This window comes from Rhinichthys klamathensis, unplaced genomic scaffold (genome assembly GCF_029890125.1).
Source record: "Rhinichthys klamathensis goyatoka isolate OS25496 unplaced genomic scaffold, OSU_Roscu_1.1 h1tg000191l_1, whole genome shotgun sequence".
Taxonomy (NCBI): Eukaryota; Metazoa; Chordata; class Actinopteri; order Cypriniformes; family Leuciscidae; genus Rhinichthys; species Rhinichthys klamathensis.
The window spans coordinates 7,349,786-7,368,798 of NW_026606717.1; the positions used below are offsets into that span (position 1 = coordinate 7,349,786).

Below are 19,013 nucleotides of genomic sequence, written 5' to 3' on the forward strand. Positions count from 1 at the left end.
ATTCTTCAAAATATCATATTTTAGGTTCAACAGAACAAAGAAGTTCAGACAGGATTTAGAACAACTTGAGTGAGTAAATGATGACAGAATTTTTATTTTTGGGTGAACTATCCCTTTAAGTCAACTGCAACCACAGAACCTGACCAACCTCAGCTGTGCTTGATAATGTTCCAGTTCCTGGAAAGGGGCAAACAAGGGGCTTGGCAATGATAATGAACAACAGACTGAACTTCAAAGACAAAGGAAGGGAGAATACAGCCATTTTTGTAAATTAGAGAGGTATAATAAGAGGCTACTTTGGATAAACCAGATGTCTAATGTGTTTATGGAAATTCATGCTTAAATATGTTTTGTTCACACATCAACATCAAAATGTGACACACACACACACACATGTCTGGTCCACTATCTTTGTGGGGACTCTCCATAGACATAATGGTTTTTATACTGTACAAACTGTATATTCTGTCCCCTTACACTAACCCTACCCCTAAACCTACCCATCACAGAAAACTTTCTGCTCTTTTACATTTTCTAAAAAACATCATTAAGTATGTTCATTAATCAATTTCCCTTGTGGGGACCATTGGCTAGTCCTCACAATGTAGGTGATTTCACGTTTTACTATATTCTTGTGGGGACATTTGGTCCTCACAATGTAATAAAAACAAGAGCACACACTTATATATGTTTATGGACATTTTATAATAAAACTGTGGCCTGCTATTGCATTATTAAATTGTATAATTCAGATGTAGGCCTAGGCTATATTTAAATATAGGCCTAGGCCTACCCTAATAAATAATAATATACCCCACTGAAGTAACTTGCCATATGAAATAAGAATCGCATCACTTATTTTAAATATCATGCAATAAGTCATTTAAAATAAGTTAAGTCAGACTATTAGATAACATTTCTTTTAGATTTTAAACTATAAGTACGAAAAAGGTGTGTCTTTATTTCTGCTACGCTCTTCTCTGATCCACCAGTTTGACCAATCAGCTCTTGCGCCTGTGGTTGCGTCGGTATGACGTATTTATGAAAAATGGCGGCTACCCGCAGCAGTGAGTTTGGTGACTTGGTTCAAATTAAAAAGCAACTTATTTCTATTGTAGCGCAGTGCAAGGAAAGAGGACTCGTCCACAGCGTGAAATGGTAAAAGCAGTTATATTTATAATTTAACACATATCAAGAATGAAGCCAGTTATTTAATTGCATTGTCTTAATGGGTGACAGTTAGTTAGCATGACAGCTAACACAATGAAATAAACAGAAATTATGGCTGTATCTCAAAACCTAGTCATCTGCATACATAGACATGTTTCTGCACGTGATTTAGGCGTGTCTGTAACATGTTGGGCTTTCATACACTAAGACCTGGCTAGCATGGCAATGCCATGTTGTTTGACGTACCGTTATAACACAGTGGTACCTTTAAAACTATATTCTTTGAAAGACATTGGTGTACCATGTAAAAAATAATTATGACAATCATTCTGCACCATATGCACCTAAATATATGTAAATATATACCATAGTATTGGTGGTCCAGGACAAGAAGATAACAAAATGTAACTTACTGATCATATTCATTTTTGTTCTGCCTCGTTTAACACTGTGCTGTATGTTGTGTTTTATATTGTATTCTGCTGTTTTAAATATTGTGTTGTTATTTAATACTGTCTTAATTTGTTGTCTGTAATTTACAGTGTGTATTGCTAAATGTCTACTGAATGTATGTTAAATGTAGTTTCCACATATAGAATCAGAACAGAAATGAGACTGATTGCTAAGTATACTTACTCAAAGAATATTAGGAATATAGATAGGTGGTTTATATATATATATATATATATATATATATATATATATATACAACAGAGAAAGTACACAATATATATTCACTTATTTTGTATCTGTCTTGTTATATTTGTGTACGTTCTCTGTATGTAATATATATATATATATATATATATATATATATAATCTGTTTTATGCACGTATACAGTAGTCAACATTTCAAGTGGATCAAAACAGTTCATCAAAGTTGTCCTAAGACAAGAACGGTATTGTTCAAAATTGTTTGATCCACTTCAAATGCTGACTACTGTATATTAGATTTTATGTATTGCTCTGCAATGTTTAAAAAGTTGACAATATACCTGTAATTTATGTTTCAGGGCATCTGAACTGGCATTTTCTTTGGAGACCCTTCCTCTGAATGAGATCCCTCCACCACCGGAGCTAACTGAGGTCAGTCTGGAGTCTGGACTAGTTACAGCTTCTGTCTTGCTCCCGGTATAAGACAGTGTAGAGCTGGCTATAATATATTTTTTAGATGTTAATAATAACAGGTGTAGATAATCTGTTTTGCCTGAAGATATGCAGGTGTAAACGTTGACCGTCTTGCCCTTTTCTTCCAGGAGGACGCCCAAGATTTGGATGCTCTTTGTCTGGCCAAATCATATTTTGACCTGAAGGAATATGATCGAGCTGCATATTTTCTCCGTGGCTGCCGCAGTCAGAAAGCATATTTCCTTTATATGTATTCACGCTACCTAGTAAGATGTTTCACCATTGTTTTGTACATGTTTTCTATCCCTTTTGTTTGGAGATGAAATGTGGAAGAACCTGTATTCTTTTTCATTTACTCAGTCAGGGGAAAAGAAGAAAGATGATGAGACAGTTGATAGCCTTGGTAAGAAAAACACATTTTAAACAGTGTCTCCAGCACAGACGGTCTCAACTGCTCCCATCATAAGCATGTATTTGGTTGCAGGTCCATTGGAAAAGGGTCAGGTCCGAAACGAAGCCCTGCGAGAACTTCGGGTGGAATTGAGCAAAAAACATAGTGCCGGAGAGCTGGATGGATTTGCTCTCTATCTGTATGTATCAAACAGTGTTCGGGTAACACATTACAAGTAATCAGATTACTTTTTCAAATAACTAGTAAAGTAACGCATTGCTTTTGAATTTACAACAAAATATCTGAGTTACTTTTTCAAATAAGTAACGCAAGTTACTTGGTTTTCCCATTTCTGACAGCCCTCCTGTCCCCATGTTGAGAGAAATCGTGATTAAGGTGTTTTATTACGCAAACCTGCAATAATTAAATATGTCAAATAGCACAAATATACATAATGTATTTAATCTCATTTTATTAAGCAATGCTTTTGCTGCTGACGTCGATAATTCAACCATACTAATAAGCAAAAATGTGTTTTGCAAAAATGTGAATCACATTTGTCTTAAATATTTGTGTTTTTATTGCTGAAGTAAGAGTGCTGAACTTTCTTCTCATGAGTCCTATTCTTCTGCGATCCAGAACGGCAGCACATCTGAAAAATTAGTTTGAGTTGTGCCCTCTTACATTAATTTGCATTTCTTTCAGCCTCAGGCGTTTTTATTTCAGTTTAGGTGTGAAAGTGCCTTTACATAATGCCAAAAATAGAAGTTTTTTGGGGGTTATTAAAAAAGCAAACGAGCAAGACCAGCCCAGGTGTGGAAAAAGTAACGTAAAAGTAATGTAACACATTACTTTCCATAAAAAGTATCTAACACAATTTTGTTTTTTACATTTTAAAGTAACTTTCCCCAACACTAGTGAACAACTCTAGTTTGCACAGTGGGAAAATACTAAAATAATCTTCTAGGACTGCTTGTTAACTTTTTGTTAATATAATCTTGTTTTTCACCAGTTATGGGGTGGTTCTTCGGAAACTGGATTTGCTGAAGGAGGCAGTAGAGATCTTTGTCGCTGCGACACACGCTCTCCCTCTGCACTGGGGATCATGGCTGGAGCTCTGCAATCTCATCACCAACATTGAAATGGTCCATCTTTTTCCCCACCAGCTGTGCTCTGCCATGCTTTACAGTTCACTGCAGGTACACTGAAGTAGACACACAAACATACTGAAATAGCTTGTCTGTTTTGTCTTTCTCAGCTGAAGTCCCTGTCTCTGCCTGACTGCTGGGTGAGGGATTTCTTCATGGCGCACATGTACACTGAACTGCAGATGATCAAAGAGGCGCTGCAGAAATATCAGAGCCTTATGGAAGCAGGGTTTGCCAAGAGCACCTACATCATCTCCCAGATCGCCGTGGCTTACCATAACATACGAGGTGACTGGTAGTTGCAGCAAACAGCAAATTATATATCCCTAAATCAGGAAATTCTTTTGTTTTTACTCATTGTTTAGGCATATTACTACATTTTACCTTTTATATATTATATATACATTATATAAAAATCCATTATAATATAGTATTAACAATGTAGTGTAATGTTTTATATATTTGAATAAATAATATAATTAAAGTTTTTTATAATTAAAAAATAGGATGAGGAAAAGGGTATTATCATAATATGTGTTTCAAAATGATAACGCTTTGCAATAAGGTTCCATTTGTTGTTCTCAATAATTAACTACACTTGTAAACATGAACTTGCAATGAAAAAAACATTTATCAACCTTAGTTATCCATGTTAATTTCAACATTTAATAATACATTGTTAGAATTAAAAGTTCTATCTGTTAATTTTTAATGGACCTGAGGTAACATGAACTAAAACGAACAGTTGAATTTGTATTAACTAACTTTAACAGAGATGAATAAATACTGTAACAAATGTATTTCTCATTGATAGTAAATGTTATTTAATGCATGATCTAACCTTCTTGTAAAGTGTTTCCATTTTTTCTTCCCCAGATATTGATCAAGCCTTATATCTGTTTAATGAACTCCGGGAACAGGATCCTTTTCGCATCGAAAACATGGACACGTTCTCCAACCTGCTTTATGTCCGGGTAAGAAACTGTTGATCAGGGGTTTAAAGTCGGCCTGAAATTAATCAACTATTACTTTATCAATTTTCTAAATGTATATTATAGGTCTTATTGATAATAATTTATCCAAGTATACGTTTCATTTAATAAAATAATTGGCCACATTTTTTAGTCAAAAACAGACTTCTCTGTTGACGTATGCAGGACTTCTCCACTTATTTATTCAGCTAAAACACGCCCCTTTCTTATGATTGACAGAAAGGAAAATGTTTGAAATTTGACAATTATTAGCTTTGGTTATGTGATGTGTAATTCAAAAGACATTAATTGTCATATTTCATTGAATAAACATCAGAATAAGGAAGAAAACACGATTTTAACACTGAAATGTCACCATAAAGTGATAATTTCTAATCAGGCAAAGGATAGAGTGCCCATACAAAGTTGTCTCAGCCAATGGAATTGCTTTTGGGTCCAAGGGGGATTGGACAGTGCTGGGGGATCTTGTTTTTTTGGGTCAGATTAAAATATTCCAGTGAAATATTAATGACGGATTATCTGCTGATATTGTATTAAACTGGAATATATAGGATAATAGTCATCTAAGTCAATAAGTAGAAATGAATTTCAGTTTTAGTAGATAATATTGTGTTAAGATCCTCTGTTTGTTTGTCTTATTTTTCAGAGCATGAAGCCGGAGCTCAGTTATCTGGCCCATAATCTGGTGGAGATAGATAAGTACAGAGTGGAGACATGCTGCGTCATAGGTGAGGATGAGAAAGAATGGAGTCAGATATATATCTAAATTAATTTTTGTTAGTCACTGTACATGTCGGTCAGACAAACCCTTACTGTCTTAAGTGCGCGATTCTTAGGGGATGTAAAGTGGACACAATGTCGTGTCGATGGTCATAAGTCTGGTTAAGTGACACTATGGTCAATATCGGTGATCTGGACAATTGTTTGATAAGAGGATGCTATTGTATTGCATTTTTCCATGGAAGCATGTGTGCATAAAACAGTGCCTTCCAGTTTAGCAAGGTTTGGATTTCTTCAACGAGGATGTAAGCAAAACAAGACAAAATAGCCTGAGGAAGAAATTGTCTATAATAATATAACCTTGAAATTGAACATGAGCCATAAAGTCACTACTGAAAACTGTTTGTTTTGTTGTCCGCTCACAGGTAACTATTACAGTCTGCGGTCTCAGCATGAGAAAGCCGCCCTGTATTTTCAGCGTGCTTTGAAGCTGAATCCACGCTGTTTGGGGGCCTGGACCCTCATGGGTCATGAGTACATGGAGATGAAAAACACATCAGCTGCCATTCAGGCCTACAGGTAACAGGGATTTATATGTATATGTATCTTTATATGGATTTCCGTATTTTCTGACCTGAAAAATATGACCCGGATTGCATAGATCCGAGGCTAAAAAAATGGTTGGGGGAGGGGAGGTGTTTGGTGTTACTGTATGATGGTTACTGTATGATGGTTACTGTATGATGGTTACTGTATGATGATTGAAATCGCCAAATTGCCTTAAACGGTTACTAAATAAACTGCAAAATTTTATGTTTTCTAATACTTTCATATCATGGATTGCTTCTGGCATCTGCATGTTAGCCAGGGTTCAAAGTGCCAAATGAAAGTAAAAATTGTTGAAACGATGGTACTTACCTGTTGCCTGGTACCCTTTTATGAATTTTAACAATGTATGGTTGTGAGAATGTAATAGGGCTTACTAGTGAAATCATCGAATCGTAACGCTTATGATGTAATACTATATACAGTAAGGTCCATATATATTTGGACACAGGCACAATTTTTCTTTTTTTCAGGTATTTACCAACACATATTCAAGCTATAGTTATTTAATGGATATGGGCTGAAAGTGCACACTCTCAGGTTTAAATTGAGGGTATTTACATCCAAATTGGAGGAAGGGTTTAGGAATCACAGCTCTTGAGAGAGCCACCCCCCCCTTTTTAAGGGACCAAAAGTAATTGGACAATTTAATCAAAAGCGATTTCATGGACAGGTGTGGGCTATTCCTTCGTTATTTCTTTATCAATTAAACAGGTAAAAGGTCTGGAGTTGATTCTAAGTGTGGTTTTTGCATTTGGAGTATATTGCTGTGAACATACATCATGCGTTCAAAGGAACTCTCCATGCAAGTAAAACAGGCCATCATTAGGCTTCAAAAACAAAATAAATCCATCCGAGAGATAGCAGGAATATTAGGAGTGGCCAAATCAACAGTTTGGTACATTCTGAGAAAAAAAGAATCCACTGGTGAGCTCAGCAACATAAAAAGGCCTGGACGTCCACGGAAAACAACAGTGGTTGATGATCGCAGGATCCTCTCCATGATAAAGAAAAACCCATTCACAACATCTAGCCAAGTGAAGGACACTCTCCAGGAGGTAGGCGTGTCATTGTCAAAGTCTACAATCAAGAGAAGACTTCACGAGAGCAAATACAGAGGGTTCACCACAAGGTGCAAACCATTCATAAGCATCAAGAATAGAAAGGCCAGATTAGACTTTGCCAAAAAGCATCTAAAAAAGCCTGATCAGTTCTGGAAAAGCATTCTTTGGACGGATGAAACTAAGATCAACCTGTACCAAAATGACGGGAAGAAAAAAGTATGGAGAAAGCTTGGAACAGCTCATGATCCAAAGAATACAACATCTTCTGTAAAACATGGTGGAGGCAGTGTGATGGCATGGGCATGCATGGCTTCCAGTGGCACTGGATCACTGGTGTTTATTGATGATGTGACAGAAGACAGAAGCAGCCGGATGAATTCTGAAGTGTATAGGAATATACTGTCCGCCCAGATTAAGCCAAATGCAGCAAAGTTGGTTGGACGGCGCTTCACGGTACAGATGGACAATGATCCAAAACACACCGCAAAAGCAACCCAGGAGTTTTTTAAGGAAAAGAAGTGGAATATTCTGCAATGGCCGAGTCAATCACCTGATCTCAACCCGATTGAGCATGCATTTCACTTGCTGAAGGTAAAACTAAAGGCAGAAAGACCTACAAACAAACAACAGCTGAAGACAGCCGCAGTTAAGGCCTGGCAAAGCATCACAAAGCAGGAAACCCAGTCTTTGGTGATGTCTATGAGTTCCAGACTTCAAGCAGTCATTGCCTGCAAAGGATTCTCAACAAAATATTAAAAATGAACATTTTATTTATGATTATATTAATTTGTCCAATTACATTTGAGCCCCTGAAAATGGGGGTACTGTGTATAAAAATGGTTGCAGTTCCTAAAATGTTTACTTGATATTTTTGTTCAACCCCTTGAATTAAAGCTGAAAGTCTGCACTTCAAATTCATCTTGATTGTTTCATTTTCATTTTATTCTGGTGGCATACAGAACCAAAAGTATGAAAATTGTGCTTGTGTCCAAATATATATGGACCTAACTGTATATAGTCAGGTGCGCTGCATGTTTCAGAGCAAAGCCAAAGCACTGCACTGTGTTTATTTTCAGTTTCGATTCACAGTAAATGCTTTTCTGCAAGTGCTGTGTGTTGCTTATAATTTGCATTTGGGAATGCAACATGTGCCAACCATCTTCCCTAATTTGAAATGTGAATCGTTTATAAATCCATTGTTGTCAACAAAGAGAAGCTTTTGAAAGCAAAGAAAATAAGACAACCATAAGTAGGCGCTTTCGCACCGGATAGTTCTAGGAACTAGCCACCAGGGTGGTTCCCATATTTTCCTGGTTGCATTCGCACCGCCGGTAGGAACTCTGATGTGACGTAAGCCACGCTTGTTGTTGTGACTTATTTTGACGGCACTGAGAACGCCAGAGCTTGAGCAAACAAACAATGCTTGCATTCTCAGTGTTCATTAACTGTCTAAAACGTTATTAGATAGAACTGTTACATAGAAAGTAGACATTAATGAAAAGTTATTAGCGTATGCAGTGTGGTTGATGTCCAGTCTTGCTAGCTGAGCAGAAATACATAATCATGTTTGGCTTGGTCCCCTCAAAGTTGCTTTGGATTTTCTCCTCAGCGTAAAGGTTAAGAGACTCATCTATCAATGTTTTCCATGTTCGTAGAGTTAGTTTCTGGAGTAAATATTGGCTATAATATGTGTGTTTACGCAGCTTTTTTAAAAATGGCGGGTGCTGGTGTTTTGCGTGCGTTCGGCCAATCAGCGTACACTAACGTCACGGATAGTTCCGATAGTGCTGGTTCAGACCAAGCGTGCCGCACAAGCCCTGAATAGTGAAACCAAAACGTCTCGATCACCCCCCGGTGGTTGGTCCCAGTATAGGTTATAAACCCCGCCTCCCCATGAAGTCTAATGGACGCGATGGAAACTAAACAATCAAATTACACTTCAAATAATTTTTTTCATGATTGACAGCTTCTCTAAATGAAGTAGTCACTGAGGCACCAACTGACTTTTTGGGGGATTTTCGGTAGGAGCTTCAACTTTAAAGGTGCTCTAAGCGATGTCGGGTGACTTCACTTCTTGTTGACGTTTAAAGTATTGTCAAACAAAACGGAGGCTAGCTAGACCCTCCCTCCTCCTCATCCGCACACTAACCCCCTAAACCACACCACCAAACCCTTCTTTTCGGTCATTGGCTGGAACTGTTTGTCATGTTTCGTGGAGCGGGTTAGCCCAGTTTGTTTTTGTTGCCGTTTGTGGAGCCTGGGGTGTCTGCAGAGACCGCGTTTCTTTACAGTGTGTTCAGGGGACAGGCAGCCAGCGGATAGTGAGGAGATGTTTGCTGTATGTGACAAAAAAAGTTTTGGCCTAAAAAACGCGTGACATCACTTAGAGCACCTTTAATTTCTACATGTCCATAACTGTTTATTTCACACTGACACAATGAGTTACTCTGCAGTAAATTTTGTAGTAACCGTTTCTGAAGGAGTGTGGGTGGGACCTTGATATCGCGGCTTTACTTCCGGCTCACTACTGCGCAGACTCGGGTCCCGCGTTCAGTACTGTGCAGGAGCAGGTCCCAAATCAGCTCAAAATGTCAGCGCCATATTAAGACATTGGCGGCTTCACTTTTCACCAATGGAAGAGAGTGAAGGGGCGTCGTCCATCTTTTTTTACTGTCTATGGTTTAGACCCTACTCTGAAGTAGGAGCTAAATTAGTTCCTCCAAAAGGAGTTCCTACAACTAAAATCGTTCCTTGGTCCGGCTGTGCGAACTCGCCAAAAACCGGGAACTTCCGCCAATAGTTCTAGGAACTATGAAAAGGTTCCTCCGGTGCGAAAGACCCTAATGATAGTATTAGGTCATTCCGTGTCAACTCAACAAGAGGTCCAAGTTATTGTCTGGTGAAAGAAATGCATAAATGAAGAAAAGAGCCAAAATATTAGATAGAATATTATTATATTATAGAATATAATTCACTGTTTTGTTGAGGGGGGTCAAAATGGCCATTTTCACCTGAGATTTTGAGCCAATTTTGCAGGGGGTAAAATTGACCGTAGAAAGATGGTAGCATCATTATTTTATTTTTTACACCGAGATTGGTAGGTCTATTAGTAAAATCTTTTGACTTTAGCAATCTTTGTTGCTTTATATGCTAACGGTGACAGTTCAAAAATGGGAAAAAGCACTTCTTGTGCATGCCTGTAACTCAAGAATTTTTAAAGATACCTTAATATCCTTTTAGATTCTGGTTCTTAACAAACATTTATTTTGGTATCTTAACCTGTTAAGCTTCAAGCCCATTTTTGAAAAATCCCCAGATATGGCATTCCCAAACTGAAACAGATACAGTTCATGAACCCTTTGTACTAAAAGCACAAGTAAGATCTCATTTGAAAGCTGACACCTGGAAGTTTATTGTAAATGTAGAATTAATTATTGTCATAATGAAAAAAATTTGTTATAAATAGCTTCAAAGTTTTGTAAAGTTATTATACATTTATTTTTATGAAACATCTTCATGAAAATAAAATTGAAGTTGGCATTGTAGCAATCTAGAAATGCACTGCAGCTAAAGCCACATGTCTAACCATGTTATATTTAAAATCTGAAGATGATAAGTCTAAAACTCTGTATTTAGTTCAATGTTTTTCAAGATCATGTCATATGACTTTATTTTGATTAGACTGGTGTTTATTGTCATCTTATAAGCATCTATTCAGTCTATTGCCTCTATTGTTTTGTGATGCAAAAACGAGCCCCATTCAGTCTCAGTCTCCCCTGCACATATTCACACCTCTCCAGCCTGTTTATTGCTCTAAATATGCTTTTCTTTTGTCTGCATTTTAATCACTAACGACTAGCAATTCACACTGTTTCAATCCCTCATTTATTTTATAAAAGTTCTCACTTCACAGTGAAACTGTATCAAATGCCCTTTTTGAAAAACGAAACATTTCAGTAAGCATTCTTATTTAGAAAAAAAATCATAAAAATTACATCGAAGTTAGGTAGCAGGTGCTCAGTACTAGCTAGCATGTTAGCTTAGCACACCATCAATACACGACAATTTATGAGAATAAAACTATGTTTGTGCTCCAAACTTACTTTATAGCGCAAGTCGAGTGTTTTAAATAACTTTCTGTAATCTGATTTGGCTTCAGATAAAAAAATCAGATAGAAAATATATTATTTTATTGTATTCTGCACAATTTGAAAGTCTTTCTCGATTAGCATTACATTATACATATAATCTATTATTATGAAAATACCTGACATGACTCGAAGAACACAGGTAAATCAAATATCATTGCAATCATGTTTATTGTCTTCAAAACATCTTTATCTGCACTTTACAGCGATCTCGGATAGCTTTGTTTATGTGTCAGGACTTCCTGAATGTCACATGATTATGGCTCTTCTTCATGTGATCCATATATGGACTTTACTGTGCAACAGCGCCCCAGACTTCAGTATGAATGGATAACATAGTACATCAGAGTATACAGCGCTCAAAATGATTACATCGACGCATTTGGGTATAAATTCAATAAATATTATTCCTGTCTATAGAAGTCTGATGTAAACCTATGAGAATCTATCAATATTTCTCCAAATCTGCACATGTTTGAGCTAAAAGCCCTGAGGGATGTTGTTTTGTCAAGCACTGTCATGACGATCGCACGGGAGTTTTTTTCTGAATGAGACCGGCTGACGCTCATAATTCATATTAAAGGTAACGACTCATTTTTTTATTTCATAACTCCTGACACAAATGAAGACATAACTGTCACTATAAGTTTCACAGAATACACTAGTGGTCAAATACTGAAACTTGAGTCTTATATCGTTTTAATGATGTATAGTTTGTCAAGTTAATCACATTAAATATGATAGTAACTTTGAACTATTTAAAAAAAAAACGCTTCAGAGCGCCCACGCACTGGTGAAGGTTAACAGGTTAATTAAAAATGCCCTGTATGGTTCAATCCAAGAGATATGGAGAATGATGCTCCAAGAGTAAATTGGTCAATTGTACACATTTTCAATGGTCAAAACCCAAATGTGGGTCACTTTGCACTCAGTTTAGTTTATATATATATTTTATTTTAAAGAGGGAATATCTGAACTACAAATAATGTTGAAATGTATTAGATTGCATAGCAATTGCATAGAATATACCTGTCTGAGTGCCATAAATATTATTTTTCCAAAGTTTGCATGCCTGTATCTCTAAAAGTATTCAAGATATCTTAATATCCGTCTAGATTCTATTTCTTATTAAACTTTTCTTTTGAAATCTTTGTTTTTAAGGCCCTATATGATTAAATTACATAGATATGGGGATCCCAATGCGACTCAATGTTCAAATTGTTGACCAAAAACCAACCATTTCAACTTTTCAAATAACTGATACTCATAGTGTTTAAAGAGGAGTGTCTGAAGAACAAATAATACTGAAACTAGAAATGTATCTTTGATGAAGCAGAAAAAATGGGGAAAATTATATCGGTTTGTTTTATAATTTAATCAAATCTAATTAATCATATCTTAATAAATATTTTGTTGTGTTTATCATCATTATCATTTGAAATGTATGTTCAATACTGTTTTTACCTATTAATCTTGATGTCTCTATGTAGTTAACTTTTTGTTCTTTCTGTAAGTCGTGAGCAGAAATCTAAAGTTTCCACTAGACAAACCACAATGGAACAAATGTTTTTGTTAAAGTGCTAAAGATGTTATCTTAAATATCATGTCAGCAGAAAAGACATCTAGCATGTGGGGGGAAGGGCGCAAGAGACGCTTCTTTTCAATACTAATGTGTATGTACGTGTTGAGACTAACAATTTTCTGTCACATATGGTCAAGAACAATATGAAAAACTGCACTCTCACCCCAGGGGTGCGAAACCACAGAAGCCAGACGTCTAATCTTGTAGCTGTTTCTGGTCGGGCTGCCTTGTTTCAATATACAATGAAAAGAGGAACTTGGCTTCGCTCATCTAAGTTAACTGTAGAAAGGAAGACATATTTTCTGTATAGGTTAGTCTTACTTTGGCTCTTTTGCGATCTGTCTTATAGAAAGAGAGCTCTCGATCACTTGCTTTTCCTTGGGCTACAATATTTTACTCAAGAGTGAGACTTAGATTTTATTTAGAAATATTATGAGTGATTTAACTGTTCATGTTATGTTTCTTTATTAAACTTTAACTCCTGATTATGGATGAAATTTGTAGGGCCATATATGATTCAATCCTGGAGATATTGGGATGTCAATGTGGTAACTTAGTTACGGTATTTGAACTCTTGCTCGCTTCAGAAGCTGTTAAAATGAACAAAATCCTTTCTTTTAAATATCCTCGAAACTGATTCAAATATAGATTCGTATAAATACACTTTTGAGGGCAAGTTATGTGCCTCAACTTGACCATTTCAGGGGATTTTTGCCACTCAGAGAGGTATGTTGTATGCAATTGTTTTGATAGGGAAACAAGATACATTTCTAGTTTCAACATTATTTATTCTTCAGACATTCTCCTTTAAATGCAATAAGTATCAGCGGTGTGCAAAGTGAACCACATTTGGTTTTTGACCATTGAAAATGGGTAAAATGCAACAGACTGAACATGGACCCGCATTGAGATTCCCATATCTATGGGATTGAACCATATAGGGCCTTTCAAAAGAAAAGTTTAAGAACTAGAATCTAAAATCATGTTGAGATATCTTTAATACTTAGTTAAAGGCACACAATCTTTGGAAAAATTATATTTATGGCAATCAGACAGGTATGTTCTATGCAATTGTGTTGATAGAAAAAAATAAGATGCATATCTAGTTTCAACATTATTTGTTGTTCAGATATTCTGCTTTTAAAAAATATAGATACAAACTGTATGTAAAGTGACACACATTTGGTTTTTAAATTGACCAATTTACTCATGGAGCCACATTAAGATCTCAATATCTCTGGCATTGTACCTTATGCGGCCTTTAAAATGAAGATACCAAAAGAAATGTTTGTTAAAAACCAAAATATAAAAGGATATTAAGGTATCTTTAGTAATACTTAAGTTACAGGCTTGCAAACTTGGGGCAAAAAACACAAGAAGTGCTTTTTCCCATCTTTGAACTGTCACCGTTAGCATATAAAGCTACAAAGATTGCTAAAGTCAACAGATTTTACTAATAGACCTACCAATCTCGGTGTAAAAAAAATAAAATAATGATGCTGCCATCTTTTTAAAGTCATTTTTACCCCCTGTAATTTGGCTCCAAAATTTAGTTGAAAATTATAATTTTAACCCCCCTCTACAAAATAGTGATTTACAGCCATTACATTTATTATTTTGGCTTTCATCACTATTTATCTTTTTCTTTCTCTAGAAAAAATATTAACAAAATCAAAGATTTTGAGCCGGGGAAGTTTCTGTAATTTGTCTGATTTGACACGAAATTACCCTATTGTAATTTTACTGTTGTTCTGTGAAATAATATAACAACAATAATTCTGATAATACTTTTATTATAACATATCTTGTATTATAATATAATATATTATTATTATTAAATACTCTATTTTTAATTTTACAGTACAATCACATGTATTGTAAGTAATAGTAATCGTAAGATATTTCTTTGTTAATTTTACGTATCAGGACATAGTAAAACAATCATCTGGCATTTAACAGGTCTTAAAATGAGGAAAATAAAACCTCTGTGTCATTGTTATAAGCAACAATTGCTTCTCTAAGATCATTGCTGATGCGTTTCCTCCTTGGAATTGTTTTAACACACACCTAAACGCTCCAGACCAGCAAACTGCCAAAACGTGTGCAAAACGTACATATATCATGGTTTTCCACCAAAATATTAAGTAGCACAACTGTTTTCAACTCTGATAATAAAAAGAAATGTTTCTTGAGCAGCCAATCAGCATATTAGAATGATTTCTGAAGGATCATGTGACACTGAAGACTGGAGTAATGATGCTGAAAACTCATCTTTGCATCACAGGAATAAATTACATTTTAAGATCTATTCAAATAGAAAACAGTTCTTTTACTTTGTAATAATATTTTACAGTAGTACTGTTTTGACTGTATTTTTTTCTGAAATGAATGTAGCCTTGAGACTTTTTTCAAAAAAATAAAAAAATAAATAATAATAATAATGCATTTTATATATATATAATTTGCATATAGAATTATTTAGATTTGTTTTTTTTTTTTAAATTTATTTGGACCAGGAAGTCATACTGAATTGTTGTATTCATGTTAAGAAGTAAAATAAGTGCTACGTTTTTAGCCTAAAACACTAATGTAATACATTGTCTCTTAGACATGCAATTGAAGTGAACAAAAGGGACTACCGGGCCTGGTACGGACTCGGACAGACCTACGAGATCCTCAAAATGCCTTTCTACTCACTCTACTACTACAGGAAGGCCCATCAACTCAGGTGAGTGCCTCATGTACACGAATCATTTGGTCCGTTTAATGCAACATAGACCTGAGAAAGTTCACTCATGCTGTGTTTGTGTCAGGCCTAACGACTCGCGAATGCTTGTAGCTCTGGGGGAATGTTACGAGAAACTGTCTCAGCAAGTTGAGGCCAAAAAGGTGAACAGTTGTGATTATTCAGCACTGGAATAGAGCATTTTCTCTCAGAATGTGAAATCGGTTTCCAATGATTCTTTGTTTTTGTGGGTTCAGTGTTACTGGAGGGCTTATTCGGTTGGGGATGTGGAGAGAATGGCTCTTCTAAAGCTGGCAAAGTGAGTGAGGTTTGGTTCAGGATAACGGTCATGGTGTTGTTGTTGCCCGTTTTGCTGAAACTGTATGTTTGCTTTTAGGCTTCACGAGCAACTGAACGAGTCTGACGATGCTGCACAGTGCTACATAATCTACATCCAGGATATTTTCTCATGTGGTGTAAGTTACGGGAGTGTTTGCACGTCACGCATACAGTAACATCAAGATCTGATTTGATGTTAATAGTCACGTGATTAGAAGAAATATGTCTGATCAGATGTGTTTGTGTGATCTCAGGAGCAGCTGGAGCATGCGGAGGTGAGCACCGCTCTGCGCTATCTAGGCCAGTACTACTTCAAGAACCGACTGTACGACGAGGCGTCTCTCTGCGCTCAGCGCTGCTGCGACTACAACGACGTGAGTCTCTTCTGCAATAAGTCTTCCGTTCATCGCCCTTCATTAGGATATTATTTCAGATTCATTAAAGGGATAGTTCACCTCAAAATGAAAATTCTGTTTAGCATTTTGTTAGGCATCATTAGCATTGATAGCACGATTTAGCGATGTTGCTAACACATTGTTAAAGGTCCCATTCTTCATGTTTTTTTGAAGCTTTGATTGTGTTTACAGTGTGCAATATAACATGTGTTCATGTTTCGAGGGTACAAAAACACAGTATCACACAATTTACTTATCTGTATACCGCTGTTTTCACTGTCCAAAAAACGGCCCGATGACTTCCTTGTTCTGGGAAGTCCGTCCTTCAGAAATACGTAACGAGTTCTGATTGTGCCAGCGGTTCCTGTGTTGTGATTCGACGGCAGCTTATCGCACGTTGCCCGGAAAGGTCACGCCTCTTACCATAAATTGGAGATGCATGCGCAGCTGAAGTGCTTGTTCTCATTGGGAGCGCAACAAGACCACGCCCCCTTTTTTTTTTATTCCTGTGGGCGGAGATTAGTCAAAAAGCTGTTCTAGTTACGTCATTAAAAAAGGAAGTAGAGGGATGTAGTCCAAACCGGCCGTTCGCTGTAGGCTTTGAAAGGGACTTCTGTTAAATAAAATATCTCGCTAGGCATTGAACTTTGAGCTTTATAATTTTACAGGTATTATTTATGCTCTAACAGCAACATTACACACTAATTAAAGTTTGAAAAATGGAATCGCGAAGAACGGGACCTTTAAGATGTTTTAACATGTTGCCAACATGATTTTTCACATTGTCAGCACATTTTAACATTTTGCTAGCATGTCCTAGGCTAGTTGTTAGGCTTTGCTAGTAAACCCGTAAGTCTGATCAGTTAGATAAGGTATAGCACACTAAAGCCTCCAACATAATTATGAATCTGTGGTTGGGCTATGTACCTTATTTTTCAACACAGAAGTAAGGTGTTTTCTGTGAATGTGCAAGACTTATATAATATATAAAAGTGCAGTAAACTATAAAACTGTTTGTGCTACAAACCAGCGTGTTTATAATTAAGAAACTTAATTAAAATAATATGGTAAGAAATATCAAGCAGCATAACAGGCTGTTTTGTACAGCTAAAAATAACTTGAAGCCAGACACATTCAAGTTAATAATGGCCGTGCCTGCGCTTACCTGAAAAACAAGGTGGATAACCATAGACTTAAAAACAAAACAACAACAACATGGATGACGTGTCTCTACTTCTTCCATTGTATAAAAATGAAGCCAAAATAATCCCAGAAATGGCAGTTGACATTGTGCGCCAATTACATAATTTGGAGCCAGAGTCTGCAGTAGTGATCCTGAGGTGGAGCCTGGTATCAAGATCCCACCTGTAGTCCTGTTCCTGCAGACTCGATCACAAGCACAGCTGTCAATCATGACTTCGCACCCTGTTTTTATAGCAAACTTATTGGAAAAACGATCACTTAAACAATCTTTGGAATGAAATTATTTGAAGTGTAATTGGATTTTTTTTAGTTAGGCTTACTTACATCCCATGTAAAGCCAGCCACCAGGGGGAGTCTATCAAAATGTTTTGGCTTCACTTTAAAGGGATACTCCACTTTTTTTGGAAATAGGCTCATTTTACAACTCCCCCAGAGTTAAACTGTTGAGTTTTACCGTTTTTGAATCCATTCAGCCGATCTCCGGTTCTGGCGGTACCACTTTTAGCATAGCTTAGCATTCATCATTGAAGTGGACAAGACCATTAGCATTTCTAAAAAAAAAAAAAATGACCAGAGTTTCGATATTTTTCCTATTTAAAACTTGACTCTTCTGTAGTTCCATCGTGCACTAAGACCGACGGAAAATGTAAAGTTGTGATTTTCTAGGCTGATATGGCTAGGAACTATACTCTCATTCCTGCGTAATAATCAAGAAACTTTACTGCCGTTCCATGAGAGCAGCAGGCGTAATGATATGACGCAGCGCCTGAAAATAGGCTACCTTCCGTCAACACAACGGAACTATTTTCAGGCGCTGCGTCATATCATTGCGCCTGCTATAGAATTTCTTGAGCTTGCTTTCTCACTTAAACTTGCTCTACCACTGCATCAACTTACACTACTAATCAAACTTGTTTGCTTTTTTTTTTTCAGGCGCGAGAGGAAGGCAAGGCTTTGTTAAGACAAATCTCTGCGGTGCGGGAGCAAGGAGAGCCTTCATCTACAGACTTGTCTTTACCCTGCGTCTTCAACCCTCTGTCCAACAACACCACTCCAGTCAGGAGAGTATCTCCACTCGACCTGTCGTCTATTACACCCTAACACATCCGGGTCGCTTTTTCCACTTAGAAACTAGATTCAATTCTGATGAGCTTTGTTCCCATATGCTACATTGTAAATAACTGCCTGTACAGACAAAGGTGGCCATTGTGTTAAATAAAATGCTAAAACATTGAAGGATGAATGTTTTATTGCAAAACTCACCCATTTAGTTGAGATTATACAGTGTAGAGAAAACAGACATTCAAAAGTGACAAACCATAAAACGACATAACTAAATGTGCAAAAGAGCAGCCAACAAGAATGTAGTGCTTAAATCTGCATTTGACTACTTACACACAAA

General features: G+C 36.6%; 1 protein-coding gene across 1 annotated transcript; it reads left to right on the top strand.

Annotated features, from left to right (window-relative positions):
* The first annotated feature begins 1,025 nt into the window (after positions 1–1,025).
* On the top strand, positions 1,026–18,847 carry cdc23 (CDC23 (cell division cycle 23, yeast, homolog)). The gene is made up of 16 exons (XM_056262255.1): positions 1,026–1,158; positions 2,184–2,256; positions 2,427–2,564; positions 2,659–2,701; positions 2,783–2,888; positions 3,702–3,834; positions 3,948–4,125; positions 4,714–4,811; positions 5,476–5,557; positions 5,975–6,128; positions 15,558–15,677; positions 15,763–15,838; positions 15,932–15,993; positions 16,072–16,150; positions 16,268–16,387; positions 18,545–18,847. The coding sequence occupies exons 1-16, from the start codon at positions 1,049–1,051 to the stop codon at positions 18,710–18,712; spliced, it is 1,740 nt and encodes a 579-aa protein (XP_056118230.1). The 5' UTR covers positions 1,026–1,048; the 3' UTR covers positions 18,713–18,847.
* Positions 18,848–19,013: the final 166 nt, after the last annotated feature.

Coding starts and splice junctions, on each gene's coding strand:
- cdc23 (XM_056262255.1), top strand. CDS start 1,049: ATGGCGGCTACCCGCAGCAGTGAGTTTGGTGACTTGGTTCAAATTAAA. Junction 2,889..3,701: donor GATGGATTTGCTCTCTATCT/GTATGTATCAAA, acceptor GTTTTTCACCAG/TTATGGGGTGGTTCTTCGGA. Junction 5,558..5,974: donor GGAGACATGCTGCGTCATAG/GTGAGGATGAGA, acceptor GTCCGCTCACAG/GTAACTATTACAGTCTGCGG.